Source organism: Myotis davidii, unplaced genomic scaffold (assembly GCF_000327345.1).
Source record: "Myotis davidii unplaced genomic scaffold, ASM32734v1 scaffold54, whole genome shotgun sequence".
NCBI lineage: Eukaryota > Metazoa > Chordata > Mammalia > Chiroptera > Vespertilionidae > Myotis > Myotis davidii.
In genome coordinates this window covers 4,305,654-4,327,375 of record NW_006287915.1, presented here as the reverse complement: position 1 = coordinate 4,327,375, position 21,722 = coordinate 4,305,654, and the positions used below count along the sequence as shown (strand labels likewise).

Below are 21,722 nucleotides of genomic sequence, written 5' to 3'. Positions count from 1 at the left end.
TCTTTCCCTGACTGGCCTAGGGGGCCCGCTGGAAATGAATATGCGCCTTGACGGTTCCTCACGTAGCTGAGCTGACGCAGGCCGCCAGTCTCCTCATCGAATGAACCCTATTGAGCTACTTTATGTCAGACAACTTGAATGATTGGAAAGCTTGGTACAGCTCAGCTGGTTGTTAAGTCACTGTAGTGATTCGTGAGTTTCCTTTTTGAAAAATAATATTCAATCTTCATGCCCTATGTTTTGAACATATATTTGAAAGTTCATTCGTTAAGATGTCCAGCCAAGGAAACATGTCTGTGTTTAGTTAGGCTTGGCTTTTATGTCCCTTTGGATTGGTAGATGCTGCTTTCTTTCCTGATAAAAGTTTTGGCTGCAAGTGTGATGGGTGACAGTGCCTAGGAAACCGGAGTTGAGATCATTAGAAAAAAGGAAACCTTACTTGTAAACTATGCAGTACGTAAGGATAAATGAAGCTACCAGCAATCTGATTAAAACTTCAAAGTCTTTGAGCTGCTTTTTCCATAGCAATTAAAGTATATGAAGCAGAGATGAAGTAAGATGAGTACCTATCTTCAAGATTGTCTGATGAACAACTACAATTTTTCTCAACCTTTTAATCTGTGGCTTGTTTTGGCCTAATTGGTTGATTTACTTATTCCACAAACATTATTTACTGAACAGCTATGTATTCCAGGCTCTTCTCTGGGTGGCAGAGATATAAAAATGAGCAAAGCAAACAAAAATCCCTGTTTTCAAGAAGCATATATTGTAATGGGGCAGAGTAATATTTTAAGTAATATTTTAAGAAATTTTACTTCTTTTTTACCCTTAGGTATTACTGATAGTATTTTGTTATAAACTTACTAGAGGCCCAGTGCATGGATTTGTGCACATTGAAAGGAAATTAATTAGAAGGTGGCCGGTGGGGCGGTACTGGATGAGATGGGCTGGACATACCCTGGAGCCAACCTCCCCAGTCCCTCCCTGGCTGGCTGCACCTGAGGCAGCTCCAGGGTTCAAAGGGCGTCTGTGGAGTGAGTGGGGTCCCCCCGGCAGGTGGGGTCCCTCAGCCTGGCCTATGAGGATCGGGCCGAAACCGGCAGTCTGACATCCCTGGAGGGGTCCCAAAGTACGAGAGGGCACTTTGCAAAGTTGCTGTCACTCAGCAGCTCCTGCGTTGAGAGTCTGCCCCCTGGTGGTTAGTTCGTGTCATACCTACTGGCCGGTCGGCTGGTTGGCTGGTCACTTAGCCGTTTATATATATAGACTGAGTGTCCATTATGGTCTGAATTCTGAAGTGTAATTTTATCAAATGTGGGAGCCTTAGAGTTTTCTCATGGACTCTTAGAAATCAGTAGGAAAAAAAAGGCATTTGCTTTATGGTATAACTATAATGGAATCCATCCATTCCACTTAGGATACATATATATATTCATATTTTTTTTTCCTGGCCTGTGGCCACATTTAAAAAAAACCCATATATATTTTTATTGATTTTAGAAAGGAAAGGAGAGGGAGGGGGAGATAGAAACATCAACAATGAGCGACAATCATTGATTGGCTACCTCCTGCACGCCCCACACTGGGGATGGAGCCTGCAACTCGGGCATGAGCCCTTGGTGGGAATCGAACCCTGAACCCTTCAGTCTGCAGGCTAACGCTCTATCCACTGAGCCAAACAGGCTAGGGCGTGGCCACATTTTTCCCAGTCTCAGGGACATAAGCCATCTTCCTGTTGGACACTCACTGACTACATCTGGAGATGCCTGGCTGCAGGTGGTACTAGTTCATGATGGTGGTACCAACCACCAGAGTACCGGGCCACACTGTGGTTCCCAGCTAGAGTAAGAGTCATAAGAACTGACTGACATTTCTGCACACTGCTGTGTCACCTCAGTTGTAAGACATGTAACAAACAGCAAATTTTGTGAATGCTAAATGTTTCTTTTAAATTAAATTAGGCCAAAATAAAGATTATTCTATAATTATGTTAGAATAACGCCAACGTCGCTGTTCTATACTCTTCTGTGCTTTCTTGGATGGGCAGGGAAGACGATGAATTACAGATAGCTCTTTGGGGATGGTGTAGAATTCAGGGTATGCTCATTGAGGAGCATAGTTCGGCACATTCGTCTCATAGTTCAAGGAGCAACAAAGATAGAGACCTCCTACCTTCCTTTCCCCATAATCTTTCTCCGAAGGCTCTAGCAGGCTAGAGCCTTGGAGGATCTGCTGATTGTTAATGAGTTGCAAAGTTGATGGAACTTCACCTTCACCTCCTCTCCGTTTCCTGCTGCCATCCCCAGGTGGAAATGTCAATCAAGAGAGAAATGTCTAAGATGGGGAGGGAGAGAAAAGATGAGGCAGCGCTGAGAGAGACAGTCTATTCCAGGCAGATGAGCAGCTCCTGAATAAGTCAGGCGTCTCCTGCCCCTAGGAACACAAAATGAAATAAAAGAGAAAATGAGTTCACTCCTAACTATTTCTATCAGATTCACCCGTCCCCTTAACCAATTCTCTGTGTACCTTCTGCTCTGTTTGGTCCTTCCCGCCAAGGAAATCCAGCTGTTTTCAAAGAACACAATCCGCGTTGTGTTTCAGCCAGTCTTATCATCTTGATGTAAATACTATCAATTGCAGCCTGTCACATCTTCCTCTGCTGAGTAAGTGCAGTGCTTGCCAACACCGGGGCTTCTCTAAAGATAACACAAGCAGAGAAATTGCATCTCACATTAGGCGTGCTCACAGCAAGGGCTCCAGGAGGCCGCCAGGACACACCCCATAATCACATCTTTCCCAACCCCACCAAATTAAAAAAGACACATAGAAGGGAACGAGCTTGCTGTTGGACCCGCTCGGGGAGAGGATCAAACAAATAGTCAAATCAAATGAAAGCATTGTTGCTTATTCACCTGGCTGTGTACAGAACCCCAGCATTTCCACCTCAGTGGGGTATGCCTCCCTGGATTCCAGTGTCAGAATGGCTTTGTTGAACAGCTCTGCTCTAAGAAGCTCAGGGCTTCCGTAGCAGAACTATCTGTACCTGCTCTCCCTCCGGCCCCGCCATGAGGTTTGTCTGTGCACTTTCCAGTCTCTCCTCGCTGCAGGGACAAGACAGGTGTTTCAGAAGCACCCCCCTGCCTCAAGGAAGAGTGGTGTTTAACCTTCCAGGCAGAAAGGGGCCTCCCACGGCCTGTAGTGTCTTCTTACAGAGTTCTTCGTCATCTCTGAGTAACATCGGGCACCTGGGAGCTTTTCCCATTGTCAAGCCGCAATCCCCACCGTGACCGCCTTCGTCCTCCTCCTGGTACATCTTGGTGAGCACTGGTTCCCTGTGGTGTCTATAAGGCAGCCGTGGGCAAACTATGAATAAAACTAAAAAAACCCAAAAAGACCGTACCCTTTTACGTAATGATGTTTACTTTGAATTTATATTAGTTCACACAAACACTCCATCCATGCTTTTGCTCCGGCCCTCCGGTCCAGTTTAAGAACCCATTGTGGCTGGCCCTTGAGTCAAAAAGTTTGCCCACCCCTGCTATAAGGCCTCCGCCTTCCTTGGCCAGGGGGCAGCAAAAAGTTTGCCCACCCCTGCTCTAAGGCCTCCGCCTTCCTTGGCCAGGGGGCGGGATCTGCCGTGAGCGGAAGCCTCTGAGAGTGACATCTGCTTTTCTCCGGTGACTTAGAGATCTGTGACTAATCGTGGTAGTTGTTGAGAATTCCAGATCCCAACGAATCCCATTTAAATGGAGGAACTCCCTAGGGACCCGATGATAATGTCTAGGTATAATGAGTTTCTTGAAGAGTCTCATCTTGTTGGGGTTTATACCGACATCAGATGGTTTTATTTTCCCTGCTCACTGCGCTCCACTGTATTGTGTTGAATCCTACTTTCCTGCTGGGGAGCTAGTTTCCTAGCAACGTCTAATTTCCTGTCATTTTCAATTATTAGTGCAGTCTCATTTGGGTATTTAAGACCTAGTCCCGTTCATTTAAAAAAAGATTAATATCAAACTTGATTCAACGTGTATCCCTTCCCCCCTCTCCCCCCACACACGTTATTGGTAGTGTGTGTGTGCGCTCTGCTACCGAGATACCTTCTCCTTTCTTCCAGGACCTAGTTCCTCTGGAGCGGGGGTTCAGGAGGAAGGGGGGCAGTTGAGGGGTTTTTATCGGATTGTTAGAATGTCATAGGCGGACAGGCCAGAGTCCACATCACCCTGGTTCAGACAGACTCTTTCTGATGGGGTGATCTCTGTTGAAATGGTCTCTGCACAGTGTTCTATGCACTTTTCTTGGGGCGAGACCAGTCCCTCTACCCCCACCCCTGCAGCTACGCATCCCCTTGACCTTGCCAGTGGTCACACCTCCAGTCCCTCTCCAAGGTGGGCACCACAGCTGGGCACTCCCCACACACCTGCCCATCAGTGCCTCTTCTTCAGGGGTGATGGGACCCTGGGCATTCTGTCTCCTAAGAACTTAGCAAACTGGAGGGGTGAGGCTTCCCCATCTTCCTTCTGGCACACCACATTGGATCCCATGGAAATCTTTAGATTTCGCTGGGCAGCAGGCTCCATGTTTACAGGAACCCCTCCTCCCCACAGCCTGCCAGACTCCCAGGCTTCCAGACACAACCCCAGGACTAGCTCGTTACTGCTCCCTCTGCGCCAGCACAGGGACCGCCTGTGCCCCTGCCGCTCAGCGGGAGCCCAGTGGGCCACGTGATGCCAGACTCCACTTCTAGGGCATCCGCAGTCCTTGTAAAGGGTTTTTGTGGCGCAGCCCGCCCTCCTCACGCAGGGAAGGGGAAAGAACCGGCGTTTCCCTCCACCCCTGGCCTCCTCACCACCCTACACATCCCTGGTTCTCTGTTCAGACTGGTGGGTGGGGTCTGGCGTGGGCGATGGAGAGGACTTTGTGGGCGGTAGGGCCATTTCTGCTGCTGCTTAACAAGACCTCCAGGGAGATGGTTGGCTCCAGCTGCTGGGGCTTTCTCTAGAACATGGAGTATTTAAGTGACATTAGTTTTGGACCAGAGGAGTGTTTTAGGACATTGAAATATATGCATTATAATGTTTATTCACAGACAAGTGCGTAATGATACATGCGTGTGTATCCTAGGCCCTAAAATGACCAGGACACTGTTCTGTCATCTTTTTCACATACGAGTGACAAAACCCCATGAATCCAAAGTACAAGCAAGTGCCATAAATTCTGATTTTCTCCATGACTACAAATCTCAAAGTGTAGAGGAAAAGAACACAGGTGTTCCTGCATTCCTTGTTCCTTAAGCACAGGTTTATTCTGCAGGGGAACCCAGCACTACATCCCTGTCTTACTGAGAAGGTTCAATGAGTGAATAGATAGGAAAGTATCTACAAAATTATGTGATCTACAAATATACATGAGCATCATGATTACATATCATTGTATATGCGATTTTTACATATGAACATACATACTCACAAACCTTGTTTTAGTTTGGCATGTGAAAGTAAGTTGGTGCTAAGAATACCTTTTTTTTAAAAAAAAAATTTATTGATTTTTTTGCAGAGAGGAAGGGAGAGGGATAGAGAGCCAGAAACATCGATGAGAGAGAAACATCAATCAGCTGCCTCCTGCACACCCCCTACTGGGGATGTGCCCTCAACCAAGGTACATGCCCTTGACCAGAATCGAACCCGGGACCATTGAGTCTGCAGGCCGACACTCTATCCACTGAGCCGAACCAGTTAGGGCTGGAATACCTTTTTTATTTTATTGGTATGTACTAGTCAATCAAGTCTCCAGCCAGACTGACTGAGTGGTAAACTTGACACTATGATTCTAGGCAAATAGCTTAATCTCTCTGCGTCTCAATTTCCTCATCTGCAGATAGAGATAATAATAGTGTCTACCTCATGGAGTTGCTGGGAGAGTCTAATGGGTTAATTCATATAAAAACACTTAGCCTTAAAAAATTGTCTGGCACCACAGTTAGCTTTCAAAGATGAGCTAATATTATATCCCTGTATTAACTCCGTAGAAAAATGGGAAATTTCTTATTTTTTTTCTGTATTTTGGATATTTTAAATAGAAATTAAATGGATAAAACTAGCCTTTACTTTGTGGTGAAGCTGATTTTTAAACATTTCCCTTAAAGATGACCGGGGGGAGGGTGGGGTCAGAGCAGTGTGAGCCATCTTGTGATGGGACGGGCAGTCAGACTTACCTGCGGTCGATCCAGGTAGCAGTGCAATGCGGCATCAGCCATTCACTCAGAAGAGCAGGCTAGTTAGCTACTCAGGCAGGACAAACAAGCAGCAACAACTGAGAATATTCATGACCATCTGCATGTCCAAGATTGCAACACCAGGCATTCATTACTGAGTGACAGATCTGTGCGCCCTTCTTTATCCCCTAACTCACACTTGTTTTCCTTCTGCTGCTTCCTGTGGGACATGGCCCGCTCCCCTCTGAAAGGCGGCATGTTTGCAGATTGGTGTCAAAGGGAAAAGTTTGACCTAACGATTCTTTTCAAATGACTTCTCAATATTTCATTTATCGTTTCAGCCTCATTGCCTTCTTACCTTCCGACTGTGCAAAGCTCTGATGAGCTGTATTGGCTTACCCGACTCAAATTGATTTTGTTGAATTTCCTGGACCGTTTATATATTTATTTCCTATGTCCTTTCTATTTTTTTTTTGATCTGTCCATTTCAAGCTTTCATTCTGAACTCATCCAGATGCTAAGTCTTAGCAGTCTTGACCTTCTCAGCCAATATTCGCCAGGTTGTAATTTATTTGCTATCAGCAACCAGATTTAAACAATGCGAATCTTGTTCTAATTTGGTTTGTATCAGCCCTCCCCTTGGTAGTTAGAAAAAGCAAATGTTAATGTCTGGTTCTCTCTTTCATGTGTGTTATCCCCTCATCCTTTATGTACTGCAGTTAATAAAAAAGAGAAATTGGGGCCCTGGCTGGTGTTGCTCAGTGGTTAGATCATCAGACTGCGCACCAAAGGGTCGTGGGTTCGATTCCTGGTCAAGGACACATACCTGGGTTACAGGTTTGCTCCCCTGCCCCTGGTCAGGGAGCATGCAGGAGTCAACCAATTGATGTGTCTCTCTTATGTTGATTTTTTCCCTCTCTCTCCCCCTTCCTCCCTTCCTTCCACTCTCTCTAGAAAGCAATGGAAAAAATTATCCTCAGGTGAGGATTAAAAAAAAATTGGGGTAGTGGGAACCACAATTTTACCTGAATTTTAAACAGAAAGCATTTTGGCAAGAACATTGAGTATGTAGAGGGTGGGGGGCAGGGGGCAGTTTGCGAGCCTACTCTGGCTGTGGTTCTCTTTCCCCATTTTACCTCTGGGCAGAGGTGGAGGGGTGGGAAGTGGGGAGGGCTGGGGGGTGGTCTCAGCTGGTGGAAGATGCCCCGCAGCATCCCTGAGTGCCTGCTGCTGCCTGGGCACAGGCTCCTGTGGTGGCTGCTGCCACAGGCGGGATTATGTGGACTGCTGGGGTAGAATTCCTAGTTTTCAGGGTATATGTTTGGGCTTCCATACATTGTGTGTGTATATTTGCCGACTTCAGGGGCTGAATTCCTGGAAAGTGGCCAGGGTAGGCAGAGGGGAGCGCTGCAGGTGGCTGTTGAGCATGTCGTGAGAGGTTTTCTCAAACCCTAATTTCACTTTCCAAACAGGTATTTTAATCAGAAGCTAAATTCAGATTCTGGAACCTCAAGCAATAGTTTGCAAAAGCTCATGTCTGTGTTCCCTTCCAGGTTGCAGCAGGAGCTGTGCTCCCTCCTCATGGCTGCTGGCTACTGTTAGAACAGCATTTCTTTCCCTCCTTTCTTCCTGTTGTGAACTTGCAGGTCACACCTGGCCAACAAGGCTCCGCTTATGTTGTACCTCCTCCAGGAAGCTCTCCCTGACCACTCCAGTCCACTGCCTGTGTTTGTAAAGAAAGTTTTATTAGGACATAGAGCTATGTACCTGAGACTAATATAAACTAATATTGCATGTAAACTGCAACTGAAAAATAAAATGCAAAACAATATGGATAATATGTAAGCAAACATATAGCTACATTCATTTGTTTATGTACTGTCTAGGGCTGCTCTCAAGATCCAATGATAGAATTGAACAGTCGTGACAGAGACTATATGGCTCACAAGCCTAAAATATTTACTTTCTGGCCCTTTACAGAAAAGCTTGCTGACCCCTCTCCTCCACTGAGGGGCTTAATGTGCACGTGTCTCAGCATGATGTGTAATAAATGCTCCTTTTTTGCAGTTTGCAAAACTCCTAGTTTTAAACTTAGCATAGTCTATTAGTGTGTCTCAGATGTTTTTCTCACTGGACAAATATTCCTAAAATTACATTTGGAGATCGGGGTGAGTTCCCCACACGGGACAGAGAACTCACAGGCAATTTTATTTTCAAGTGACAACATTCATTTGTTATTGTTGTCAGGCGATTGCTGATAAGGCTCTCAGAGCATAGCTTTGTACCGAAACCATTCCTTCCAACCCAGAACTCTTACTTGTTACTGATCTCAGAGTAAGAACATAAATCTTATCAAATTTCCATAAGGAGAGGGGAAGCTGTAACTTAATCAAACCATTCACATGGAAGTCTGAAAGCACAATTTTAGAAGGTTAGCACTTAATTCTAAAAAATAATACTGATGGGCCCAGCTGGCATGGCTCAGTGGTTGAGCGTCGACTTATGAACCAGGAGGCCACGGTTCAATTCCCGGTCAGGGCATATGCCCGGGTTGCTAGCTTGGTCCCCAGTGGGGTGGTATGCAGGAGGCAGCTGATTGATGATTCTCTCTCACCATGTATGTTTTTGTGTTTCTCCCTCTCCCTTCCTCTCAGAGATCAATAAAAATATATTAAAACATAATAATAATACCGATGGGATCCTTTTAGACACTCAGGTGTCCCACTTTGTAAGAATCTGACTTGCGATAGGTATGAAGGCGAGCATGCACTGAAGTCAGTGACCCAGAGCTCGAGTCATTCATTCGTCTTCTCTCCTGCCTAGTGGCCAGCCCATCCCCAGGGTGGAGTACACGGAGGAAGAAACGAAAACTTGGGGCGTTGTATTCCGGGAGCTCTCCAAACTCTATCCCACCCACGCCTGCCGGGAGTATTTGAAAAACTTCCCTCTGCTGACTAAATACTGTGGCTACAGGGAGGACAACGTGCCTCAGCTTGAGGATGTCTCCGTGTTTCTGAAAGGTAAGGCTTCACACACGCTTCCGTCCCGGCCAGCATCCTCATTTGCCCTCCAAGAACACCCATGTCCTCCTCTGACTCGGGGGACCTGAATAACCCAGGGTGAGCTCTGCATGTCAGGATCCTTAGCACATCTGCAAAGTCCACTTTGCCATGTAAGGAAACATATTCACAGGTTCAGGGAGGGGATTAAGGGCCACGGATATTTTTTGAGGGCCATTATTCAGCTTACCATAGCCTCTTAAGTATTACCACTCGAACTTTGTGACCCATTGTGAACGCCCTTTTCTTACCACTCCAATGCCACCACTCAAGTTGAAGTCCCCTTCACTTTATAACCTCGACGCCCATGTCCTCCCCCCTCTACTCCCCTGTCCACTGCTTCCAGATAAAGCTCCCTATCGCATGACTTTCTTCCTGGCATCTCTGCTCAGAAATATCAGTGCCTCTCCTTTGTTTTATTGGGGTTGGCAAACTGTTCCCCCCCGCCCCCACCTGTAAAAGGCCAGATGGTAAATATTTTAGGCTTTGTGGGCTGAGAGGCAAAATGAAGGCTCCTATTTAGGTACTTCTATAACCATTTAAATATGACGGTTAAAGAATGTAAGAACTGTTCCCAGCTCATGGGTATACAGAAACAGGCTGCCAGCGGGATTTGGACTACAGGCCACAGTGTGCTGGGTCTGGTTTACATGGTCAAGTTCTGAAATGCTCAGCCTCAATTCAAGGCCCTGACCCAGCTTTCCGAGTTTGTCTCCTGCTATGACTGAGCTGCTCACAGCCCTCTGTTCCAGCTGTGGGCCCTCACACCTTTGCTCAGGCTCTGCCCCTGGCTAGACAAGTCAGCCCATTTTCACCTACTCCGATTCTACCTACTCTTTGAGGCTCAGGGCAAATCCTGCTCCTCTATGAATCCTGACCGTAACAGCCGTGCTGAGCTCTCCTAGATCACCGGAGTGTCAGGAGGGAGGTGGGTGTGGTCTGACAGCTGGTACCTGAGCACCACACCCAGCACCAGGGAGGGTGAGCACCACCCACGGTGTGTGTTACTGAGGGTCAGAGATGGGGAATCAGCTTTTGTTATATTGTTTAACCAGATGACATTTCCCCTAAAGCCCTGCCTCTGACGTGCCCGTTTTGTTTCCCACGGAGCTATGTGCATATTACATATTTACCATGGGCCTGATGGCTCACCTGCGGGGTTTGCTTCTTACACCATTGTTCGCAAACCCCTGGAATTGGAACACCATCCCACGCGTTTTGCCATATCTGTCTCCCAGCTTAGCGTTTGTGTTGTGAGAGGTGGCATAGCGTATAGCACGGATCCTGGCGGAGCCTGTGTGCTGCCGGCTCCTAGTTCTGTGGCCTCAGATGAGTTACCTTACCCTCTCTGTGCCTCTGGGTTTCTTCTCTGTGAATGAAGATAATACTATTATCTAGCTCACCAGGGTTGGGAGGGGAAACTAACCCATATAACCTAAAGCCCTAACATTATTGCTTGACACACATTAAATGTAGCGGAGTCTTAGTGATTACTATTATTGCTGTTGTTATTGTTTTTATTGCTGTTTTTCATGACCCTTGGTGAACTGGATACTGGGAGTGTGGTTTGCATCACTCATTGGTTCATAGCAAGCATGATGTCAGTGTTTTTATTGCTTTTAATCGACTGACTTTTAAAATATGTAATTTATTTTAAAAGAACACTTTTTAAGCAATGGTATCCACAAATTCAAAGTTCTTGCTGTGATAGGTATATCTTTTTAACAATTTATATAAAAATAAAGTACATAACTATTAAAATAAAGACTGTTCCTCTGTGTACCACACTCATGTCCCCCATGAGTGGGACACACTGGCTTAATGGATACAAAATAGAAAAAGGAGAAAATACACTTCATCTTTTTGATATCCAATGGGGAGCAATCCAAAGCGGGAGCTTTGGCATGAGCAGAATACTGTTAGAATGAGGGGTCTGAGGAGGCCTGAGGACAGGGTAATGTCCACGCAGACACCAGAAACTCCACGGAGACTGGTTTTATAAGCTTAATTGCTTTTTGTCCTTATAAACCATTTCGGGACATTCTAAGGTGCTCTCCTAATGCGGGGAGGTTTTCAGAACGGGAGCCTTTGGTGTGCTGGTGTCCGAGGGAAGACAGGCCTTCCTGTGGTAAATGCTCTGGGCCTTGACCAGGAAGAAGCAGGAGGTAGCCCTTAACCGAGACGCTGACGATCCACCCATAGCCTAACTGAGCTGGCAGCATAGAGCGGTTTCATAGATTTTATTATATTCTGCTTATTTGATTCCCTCTTACTATAAACCAATAAAGCATGTAGGGCTTTCATGTCCCTCTTCAAATTGGAGTAATTGCTGTGACTGTTTTCATAATATCACAGAAACAATAATACAGAATGAAGGAGTTAGGTGGTATTGACAGTAGGAAGCTGGGATGTGAATTGATTCCATGAAGCTAGTGAAGGGAGTAAATGAGCTGTTAACTGACCACATACCCGAAGGAGGGATCCCTACCTGGGGGACGAAGAGGGGAGGATGGGGGTGGGGTGTGAAGGGTGGTGGTTTAGAAAGATACCAGGTAATACGTGGTAAGCATCACTTTAGATTGTAATTCTCTCCCGTGTATTCGAGCCTTCTGGTCCTAAATTGGCTTCTGTATTTAAATCCTTCAATCTTTTTTCACCTTTTCTTTCCATTTTCATAGATGTCTTGTTCCCCTGGAAACCATCACTCGACAGTGCAGTTTAGTAATCAGAAGCCACTGACGTGATAGCTGTTAGCAGTACAGTTGACCCTTGAGCAATCCAGGGGCCCCCTGCACAGTCGAAAATCACATGTAACTTGACTCTACAGTTGGCCCCTCCCATCCCGGATTCAAACAACTGTAGATCAAACAGGATTTTTGATCTGCGGTTGGGAAAACACGGCGGGGACTGTGACAATAGGTTTTTTGATCGTAGTTAGTGGAATCTGTGAGTGTGAAACCTGTGGATAGAAAGGGCTGACTGTATTTATTGAAAAAAAATCTACGTGTAAATGAACCTGGGCACTCAAACCCATGTTGTTCAAGGGTCAACTGTGTATGTCATTCAATTGTCAAGAGGTGTAGGACCTTGATTACTTGGTTTCCAGAACACCCTTATAAATAACAGAAAGCCCTTGTTGGCCCAGCAAGTCCTGTTGGTTTAGCATTTAGTTGGCTCTTTCTGTTGCCTCTTTAGAAAGATCTGGCTTCATGGTGAGGCCGGTGGCTGGATACCTGAGTCCGAGAGACTTCCTGGCGGGACTGGCCTATAGGGTGTTCCACTGCACCCAGTATATCCGGCACGGCTCGGACCCCCTCTACACCCCGGAACCGTGAGTACCCACACGGGGAGCCTGGGCTGGCGGGAGATACCACACTGAAGTGACCAGGCCATCTTTCCCCCCTGACTTCACCCTTTGGCCAGTGAGGGGCACAGCACTCACCCGAGAAGGAAGAGCTACTGGATGCTCAGGCTCCTCAACTGGGCACACAGGGCCTCTGAGAGTCACGTGTAGCTTTCATAAAGTCATGGTCCATATAGACAACGTTTCATTGAAAGAAACGCGGAAATTCCAATAATCGGGATAATTCCTACCTTGCAGGCTCTGCTCTCATCAACTCATTTAAAAAAAAGGGGATTTCTAAATAGATTTCAGAGAGGAAGGGAGAGGGAGAGAGCGATAGAAGCGTCAATGATGGGAGAGAATCATTGATCGGCTGCCTCCTGCACGCCTCCCCCCACCCCAGGGATCGAGCATGACCTCCTGGTTCATAGGCCGACGCTCAACCACTGAGCCACACCAGTCAGGCTCATCCACTCATTTAATCCACATGGCAACCCTATGGAGTAGGTACTGTTATTTTCTCCACTTTTACTGATGAGAAGACACAGGCAGGAGAGGCAAAGCTAACGTTGACATGCATGCCTCTTGTAGGAGCAGGCTCCTCTCACACTCACCCCCACTCCTGTGGTCCTCACATCACCCCCAAACTCAGAACTCTGTGCCATGCTCTCCCTGCCGTCCTAGATTTCTGCACGCTCCTCCGCCCTACCCACCCCTCTCTAGATTCATGTGGTGTTTGTGATTCTTCTTGAGCTCTGTCAGGTTTCCTCAAGGGAATTCGTCTTTGGGATTTTATCCTGGACAGTGGGTGGGCTAGGTGTGCAGAGAGAAGTGAGTGTGTGGGCTAGGTGTGCAGGGGGTGGGCTAGGTGTGCAGTGGGTGGGCTAGGTGTGCAGTGGGTGGGTTAGGTGTGCAGTGGGTGGGCTAGGTGTGCAGTGTGTGGGCTAGGTGTGCAGTGGGTGGGCTAGGTGTGCAGTGGGTGGGCTAGGTATGCTTTGAGTGGGCTAGGTGTGCAGAGAGAAGCGAGTGATGATGCTATGCTGCTCTATCATGGGGACCCGAGGGCAAGCTGTGAACCCCTTCTTGTTAATGACTTGGCCTCATGACACATGGCATTGTACACTCTCTTAGTGTAAAACACTGTAGGTCCTTTTCTCGAACTTTCTGAAATTTCCACTGCATTCAAGGTGAACAGTGTTTGTCTTCTCTGGCAAACACTCTCTCACCATCCTGTTCACAGTCACTCCTTCAGAAAATTTGCCATTCATTCTTCTTATTACCCACCTGTTCCATGTTTTTAACCATGCTAGCTTTTAACATGTTAAACTGTGTCTTACTGCTTCCCGGAAAGTGTAAAGTACTTGAGTGCTCTGAATTATACTTCTTTTTATGCTTCCAAAAAACATGTATTGGAAGACTACTATGTGCTTGGGTAGTCTGGGGACAAGACAAGGTCCCTGCCCTCCTGGAAGGATGGGAGAGACAACGGACAGCATATACTAGTAAAGAGAGCAACGACTTTCCACCCTTTCTACCTCATGGCACACATAAACTAATTACTAAAATTCTGCGGCACACCAGAAAATATATTTTTTGCTGATATGACAAAAAATAGGTATAGTTTTTGATTTGTTCACAGAGAATGGCTATTGTTGTATTGGCTGTCGTCATTTTTTAAAGTTGACAGTCAACGGGAAGAGAGGTCGGTGCCCTTGACTAAATAGTCAGGTATTGCATGTTTTAAAAATTCTTGTGGCACACTGGTTGAAAATTGCTGAGATAGGTAGATAATATGGTAGCAGGTAAAAGTGCAGTGATGTGCTAAAAATACTATGAAGACAGATAAAGCAGATGATGTGAGATGCTTTTTTGGATTGAGTCATTAGGGCAGCCTCTTGGGAGGTGACATTTGAGTAGAGACCACACTGGATCATGGGGAACGTTCCAGATGGAGAGAGAAGAGCAAAAACAAAGACCGAGGTTGGGAGCTGTCACTGCCCCCCTGTGCTCCATTCAAATGAGTGCCTCATCCTAATTTTAACCTAATTTGTTACCCATTTGTAATAATGTGATTTATAATAAGAAATGCATATTTGGTCTTTGCCCCCATTTCTAGTACAGAGCTTCTAAAACCTTTGAAAATTTCCTTGGTGAGAGAGAGAATGTCACGTGTTATATTCATGAGGTAGCTTTTGGGAAACCCTTAGGTCATCTAACAAAGTAAGCTGGTTGTCAGGGGAACCAACCCTGATTGGAGGGTGGCACTTTAAGACCCACTCTCCTGGCCTCTGGGAGTGAAGAGGGTTTGGAGGTCGACTCTGTTGCCAATGGCCAATGATTTAACCGGTCATACCTGTGTACTAACCCAACAGGGTGGTGTTCAGAGAGCTTCTGGGGAGCTCTTCAACCCACCTACATACATGCCCCACATGTTGCTTCAACTGGATGCTCATCTATATTTTTTATCATATTTTAAAAGATAATATACCGGTAATCTAGTAAATAAAATGTTTCTCTGAGTTCTGTGAGCTTTTCTAGCAAATTAATCGAACCTGAGGAGGAGCTCAAGGAAATTTCTGGTTTATAGCCAGTCAGTCAGAAGCATAGGTAACAATACGACTGGTGTCTGAGACCCAAGGCAGTGTTACTGGAGCCTCCAACCTAAAGCAGGTTGGGCTAGAGCACCAGCGACAACCTGGACTTGTGTGACTGGGGTCTGAAGTGGGTGGGGAGGGCAGGCTTGTAGGACTGAGCCTTTACCCTGTGGAACCCAATGCTGACTCTGGGTAGATAGTGTCAGCATGGAGTTAAATTGTAGGACACTGAAGCAGGGGGTCCCTTGGGGGTGAGGACGACGGGCCCCAACACTCTAGGGCATCTGCATGCACGACTCCGGAGACCAGGTTCGGTGACGCAGATCTGTTTTATTGTGGAAATACAGGGGTATATATAGCATGAGGGGACCAATCAGAGGGAGACACGTTGCTACAGGCGACCAATGGCTGAAAGGCTGGGGTACTGTGCATGTGGCTCTAGGAGTTCGTTCAGGCGGGCGTTGCTACTTCCTGGTGTGCCAAGGAAGCATGTCATGGTGGAGTGTGCTCACACCATTGCATCAGCCGCAGCGCTGAGACATACTTCCCGAGCTCTACGTACAGGACACCCAGCTGGTGTCTGAGAATTGCTCCTTGTTCGCGGGAGTGGCCCCTCTCCACTGTTGGGATTGAGGCCAGGAACCCAAAGGACCGCTGTTGTTCAGGCCACTGGGGTTGTCACTTTACTTATGCTGCTGTTTTACTTCAAAAATCTTGTGATTAACGGGCTGCCATGGTCTCCCTGGGGGCGGAGAGCCCTTGGAGGTTTAAGCAGTTAAGTAGCTGATGGTGGAGCGAGTAGGCAGAGATTGGAGTTGAGCCTGTGAAGTCCCCTCCTCCTTTTAGGTGGGCATGGAGCTCACTGACCAGGTGGGTCCCTACAGAGTCTACATTGTTTTTTTTTAAGCTCCTTTCAGCTTCCCTGGAAGTGTTTTCAGGGTAAACAAAGGTTACTTATAGGACTCCAGACACTTGGAAAAGAAATGCTTCTTAGAGTGGAGTGAGGGCTCAAAGGAGTGCTGTCAGAGTTGGAAAGGCAATCTCTAAATCTAGCCCAGAGGGTTTACAAATGGCCCTGTTTACAAACAGCAGGCACTTTGTTCTTCCCTTTGAATACCTGGCCCTCCTGAGACCAGTGATAGCGTGCCAATTGGTCTGTGTGCGGAGTGAGAGGGCAAAGAAATGAGATTTTAGCCACAGAGGTCTATAAAATTTTGGGATAATGTGTTACATTTTTATTGAAGTACTTTTAGCCTATTCATTCAGCAAACATTTATGTGCAATGCTAGCAGGGAGGTGCAGTGGATTCAGCGATGAATAAAATATAGCAGGTGTTTTTTAAAGCAGCCCACATTCTGGCAGAGGAGATAGAAGCATAAATAATTATAAGAGAGTGTGGCGAGGGCTGTAATGGGCTGTGTACAAAGTCTTAGAGGAGCACAGAGGAGAGAGCAGTCCCAAAAGGCTTTTCACAAGAGGTATGAACTGAGTGGGGGGTGGGGGTGGGGGATCTGGAAAGGGAGATAGGAAATTCTTTTTTGGACAAGGCAGGGTGCAAAGGCAAGGGAAAACTTTCAAGTCAGGGAGACAGTAAGTGCAAAGTTGTAAAGGCACGCAGAGGCGTGAATGATCGAGGCTCATTAGACCAGAGAGACCAGAGCACAGGTTATGTGTGAGGGGTGAAATGTTTCTTCAGGCCTCAGTGTAAACGGTCATTTGTCAAACTAGGCCCTTTGGGTTTAATTATGTAGACAGGAGGGAGCTATCCAAGGTTCTTAGGCATGATTGGATAATCTTGTTTGAGAAGAATGAGGTGGTGGTGGTGGGGGGGGGGCGCGGTGGGGGTTGTGGAGAGGGAAGTGTGGAGAATGAACTGGATGGAAAAACAGACAGGGAACTCACATTCCACTGAAAGGATCTAGTTTATAAGGTGTTGAACTAGAAAGGGTCAGTGGGGTAGGACAAGAGGGCACCTGTGTGCAAAGAATCACTGAGATGGAATGAACAATATTGGGTGACTGTAATAGGGGTGAGGAGAGGGGAGGGTCCCTAAGGTAATGCTAAAGTTTTTGGATTAGGAAGCTAAATGGGTAGTTATTGCTAATAGTGACTGAGAATATTGGAGGAGGATCCTACTTGGAGGGAAGAGGGAAGGAAGAGGGAAAGGAGGAAGTGGGATTGGGACATGTTGTTTTTGAGGTGCCCTCCTGATGTTCTGAGAAGCTTCTGGCAGCTGGAAATACTGGTTGAAATTCAGAAGTAAATTTAAAGCGCTCACTATAGATTTGAGTGTTTTCCTCTTCCCTGACTCCTACTATGACACAGATGAGCAGAGTTTTGGGATTTGCTAAGTTAGGGCTGTTTTTTGGAATTGGTGGGCTCAAATACCTATCTTTAAAAAACATTATTATTTATGAATAGGTAACCCATGTAGATGATTCAGAATTCAAAGCTACAAAAGGGTACATACACACTGTGAACACTGAGTTTCTTTCTCTCCTCTGCCCCCTCGACACCCACTTGCTCCTCCCTAGAGGAGCGGCCACCAGTTGCCAGTGCATCCTTCCAGAAACACGCTACGCAGACAGAATCCTCAGTACCGATCCCTTGAATCCTTATGTGTTGCAAAGTCCTAAGTGCCTCACCAGCCACAGTTTGCATCGATGGGACAGTATACTGGAAGCGCCGTTTCCTGCCCAAGCACTTCCACAGGCATTGTTCTGCAATGAAATCCCATCTCCTCGATTGAAAACCAACAAGGGGGCAGATTCTCCAATTTGTGAAGTGCAGCTTGGCTAATGCCTGCGGTGCTTATACTCTGCTTCCAAACAACTGCCTTCAATTGCCGAGCTGTTGCCGTGGAGGCAGTGCTAATGAGACAAAGTTGACCCCTGGCGACGCAGGTAGAAAGGAGAGTGAAAGCAACAAAAGACATTATCTGAAAAAGGAATTTTTCCTTTTCCTGTTCAGTCTGTGTAGAATGGATGTTGGTGTCATTGCTTTCAACACACGTTGTGTTTTAAACGTGTCTTTGGCCTGCATTTGCATTTTAGACTCTGGATTCTCTCAATCTGGCCGGAGAATGGGACTCGAATTTCAGAAATGATGCCAGGTTGGGTTGGTTTCCTGGGGGAAAGTTTTCTGGCCTGGAGGACAATAGAGGAAGTCCTGGAGAGTCAGGGACTCCTGCTTTTCTTGGTGGGAGGAGGGGCTTTCTGTGTGCTTCTCCCTGGATTGAAGGTGCTGCTGCTGGTGGGAGTTGGGACACCCTCTTGCTCTTTCTCTCTCTAAGCAGCACCCGAGGCAGTGATTCTGCACTTGGCTGTTGCATAGTTGCAGGCTTTGATCAGCTGTGATCACAAGCAACTTTGTCACTAATTGGGTATTGAAGTTTGCAAATGATTTCCTTTAAAAAAATCAATTAGGTCAAATTCAAGGTTATTCCAATAATAGCATCCCTCTCACTCAGTGAAATGAGAGGGAAAGATCTAGAGTTCCTAGGTGTATGGGCATGTGAGCATCACCCAGCATGTGGGTAGTGGCAGAGCAAAAGTTTGAGAAGCCCCATTATCTCCTGGTTTCCTTTTTGCCTCGCTGTGCCATATTGCATTCTCTGGCCTCCTCATCTTCCCTTAGGACACGGTTTCCCAACCTCGGCACAAATGATATTTTGGGCCAGACAATTCTTTGCTGTGGGGAGCTGTCCTAGGATATTTGCCAGCATCCCTGGCTTCTACCCACTAGATGTCCTGCAGATATGACAACGAAAAATGTCTCCAGATATTGCCTAATGTCCCCTGGGGGTCAACATGACTCCCAGTGAGAACCACTGTTCTAGAAGAAGAAATCTGACAGGTCACATTAACACTGCTGCGCTGTCTGCTAATTATTACACTTCTTCCTCTTAGAAGCAATCTCTAGACATTGTTTCCTTCTAAAACACAAATCTGAATGTAGCTTTCCCTTGTTTAACCCTGTTGGTTCCCTGTTAATACAGGGAAAACATCTGATCTCATTAAACATGTCTTCTGCTTTTCTTTCTGCCTCTTCTAAACCTTATGCTCCCACCACACTGACTTCTCAACATCCCCATGAGCCTGCTGATTCATGCCTCCATCCCCACACAGGTGGCTCCTTCTGCTTGAATGCTCTGGTAAAATCCTTTCATCCTCTAGGATTAAAGCGCAGCCTCAACCTTCTCTGTGAAGACTTTTGTAGGCAGAGCTAGATATTCCTGTGGCACTTGGCCTTACTTCTATTTCAGTGCTTACAACACTGCATGGTGATTGTTCATGCGTCAGTCTCCTTCCTAAGGCTGTCATTAGCTCAAGGCCAGCTGGCGAAGGCAATACAGAAACAAGTAAAAGCTGAGTCCAACGTGGGCTGGAGCCATGAGCAGCACCACCACCGGGATGTGCCAGGTTCGGGATATCCTCAGATCCCAGATCCCCCTGAAATCTGTGGAGTGAGGGAGCGTGGGGAGTCCTGGGGACACACTCTGTGGCAGTCGGGCCTCTTTCTGAAGGGCTACAGCCCTCTATTGGTGAGTGTCCTCCACTCACCCCAACAACTTTACTCTAACTTCGGGGATCGATGCTGGGCATCCCTCTATGAATAAGGCACTTTTGCACTTCAGTGTCTTCGGGCAAAACCATGAACCTCTAATGGTGGAAATGTAGACACCAGTTGAAGCTATTGGACCACTACTTGGAGAATAGCCTTCTTTCCAAATCACGCCCAGCAATGGGAAGCCTGTTTTGCTCATCTGTTTTGTTTTGGGGATAAAGTTAGTTTCAGAATGAAAAAGTTGTTATTCATTGTGAAGCTGAAGAAGAGTTGGGAAAAGCAACGGGAAGATTTCCCCCACCTCCTCTTATTAAAATGAGAGAAAGAGAAGGAGAGAGGGAGGGAGGTAAAGAAAAAAGAAAGCCCCAAACACACCTCACATGGTGCTAAAAAATGTACATTTTCTTCTCTTTTGGGTAACTAACCTTGCCTATGATCCCACCCGAAAGGCAGGGAAGCTCATTGCCTTACCTTTAAAACCAATGCCACTCTGTGACACGATCTAAATTATGTTTGAACTATTCAAAATACTGTGTCACGAGGTAATTCTACGAGATTGGCAACTTCTGCCCAACATCCCTACAGGACTGTCATGTGGATGGATGTGTTGTCCGTGTCTGACATGGGTGGGTGCCCCTCCCTCAGGGAGGAGAGTGGATCAGACATTTAGGAACATGTCCTCATTTGTCTGTAGACGCTTCTTGCTGGAGGGTGGTGATGCTTCAGTTTAGGAAAGTCTTGAGCCTCCTGGGAAGAGAAGCAAGTTGTAGGCTGGGCTCTTCCTCTCACTCCCTGGTCTGTTGGGGCCTGGTCTGGTCTCTAACACCAGGCTCTGGTCCTCAGGGGGGCGCTTTGAGTTTCAGATGCTCTATTTAACCTGCTCTTCCTAGCTCTGCCTTGGTTCATTTGCCTTTTCTTCCCTTGGCACTTCCTTCTAGGGGATCTGTGGTCTCTCATCTTCGTGGTTCCTACAGACTTGTGTTTTGTGCGAGGTGGATGTTAAATAGTTGCCAACTGAATGTCCATTGTGCACACGTACTTGGGTATACTCTTTGCAATTATAACGGGAGTCCTGATGGTCAGTGGTATCTTAGCAATGCAGCTCTTTAATTAGAAACACAGTTTAATGAAACCATATTTTCCTAGGGCCAAATTTCATGCTTTCCTTCAAAGCTTAATGGACTGACTGAGGTCTCAGAAATGAAGGGGGTAGGACAAGAAGACCCTATTTTCTAACATATTACTCCTATATCTATGTAGGAAACTCCAGCCTTGTTCTCTTCAATACAGGTCAAACCCACTCTGATCTCGATTTCTGGTTGGAGAGCAAAGGTTACCAGATGCCTATGATTCTCTGCTGATGCCCCTTGGAACATAAAACATGGCCCAAGGCAGTGTTGAAATATACATCCATAGCACAACCCTTTACCCCTCGTCCATTGTTCAGGGAGAAGCAACTGGGAATTTAAATATAAAATATGCTTTTTGACATCAATTCTCTGAGGTTGAGTCAGTACAATATTTGTCTTTCCAAAAGAGCTATTGCAATTTTGCACCAGAAATCCCTTTGAAAAATACTTGAATGAAAACATTTTAAAATATTCATTCCAGTTTACATATCAGATCTTGAGCTTAACACACTAGTAATAAAAATACTAATGTACTTGGCTCAACATAGCATAAACTTACTTCATTGAGGAGTTCTAGATTCAAGGCTGCATTGGGATGCCTGGTTATTCAGCCCATCTGATGTGGGCGTATCGTCTGCTCATTCCTGGTGAGCAGGAATTTACTCTTTTCAAATCAAAGAGTAAATGTCCACCCTTAGGAAATAATTCAGGACACTAGTGACTAATATTGCAATGTTTATTGCATAGTACAACTAAATGCCTTTGCATCAAGGAAAACCTTTCTTGCTGCAGTTAGTGTTTTTAGGGCAATTAATGTTA

The 21,722-nt window shown here is 46.3% G+C and overlaps 1 protein-coding gene across 1 annotated transcript in view; it reads left to right on the top strand.

Annotated features, from left to right (window-relative positions):
* Positions 1 to 21,722, top strand: part of TPH2 (tryptophan hydroxylase 2) — a 104,887-nt gene that overhangs the window by 27,244 nt on the left and 55,921 nt on the right. The window contains exons 6-7 of the mRNA XM_006759735.2: positions 9,035 to 9,231; positions 12,466 to 12,601. Coding sequence (XP_006759798.1) covers positions 9,035 to 9,231; positions 12,466 to 12,601 — 333 coding nt within the window. The remainder of the gene's footprint in view (positions 1 to 9,034; positions 9,232 to 12,465; positions 12,602 to 21,722) is intronic.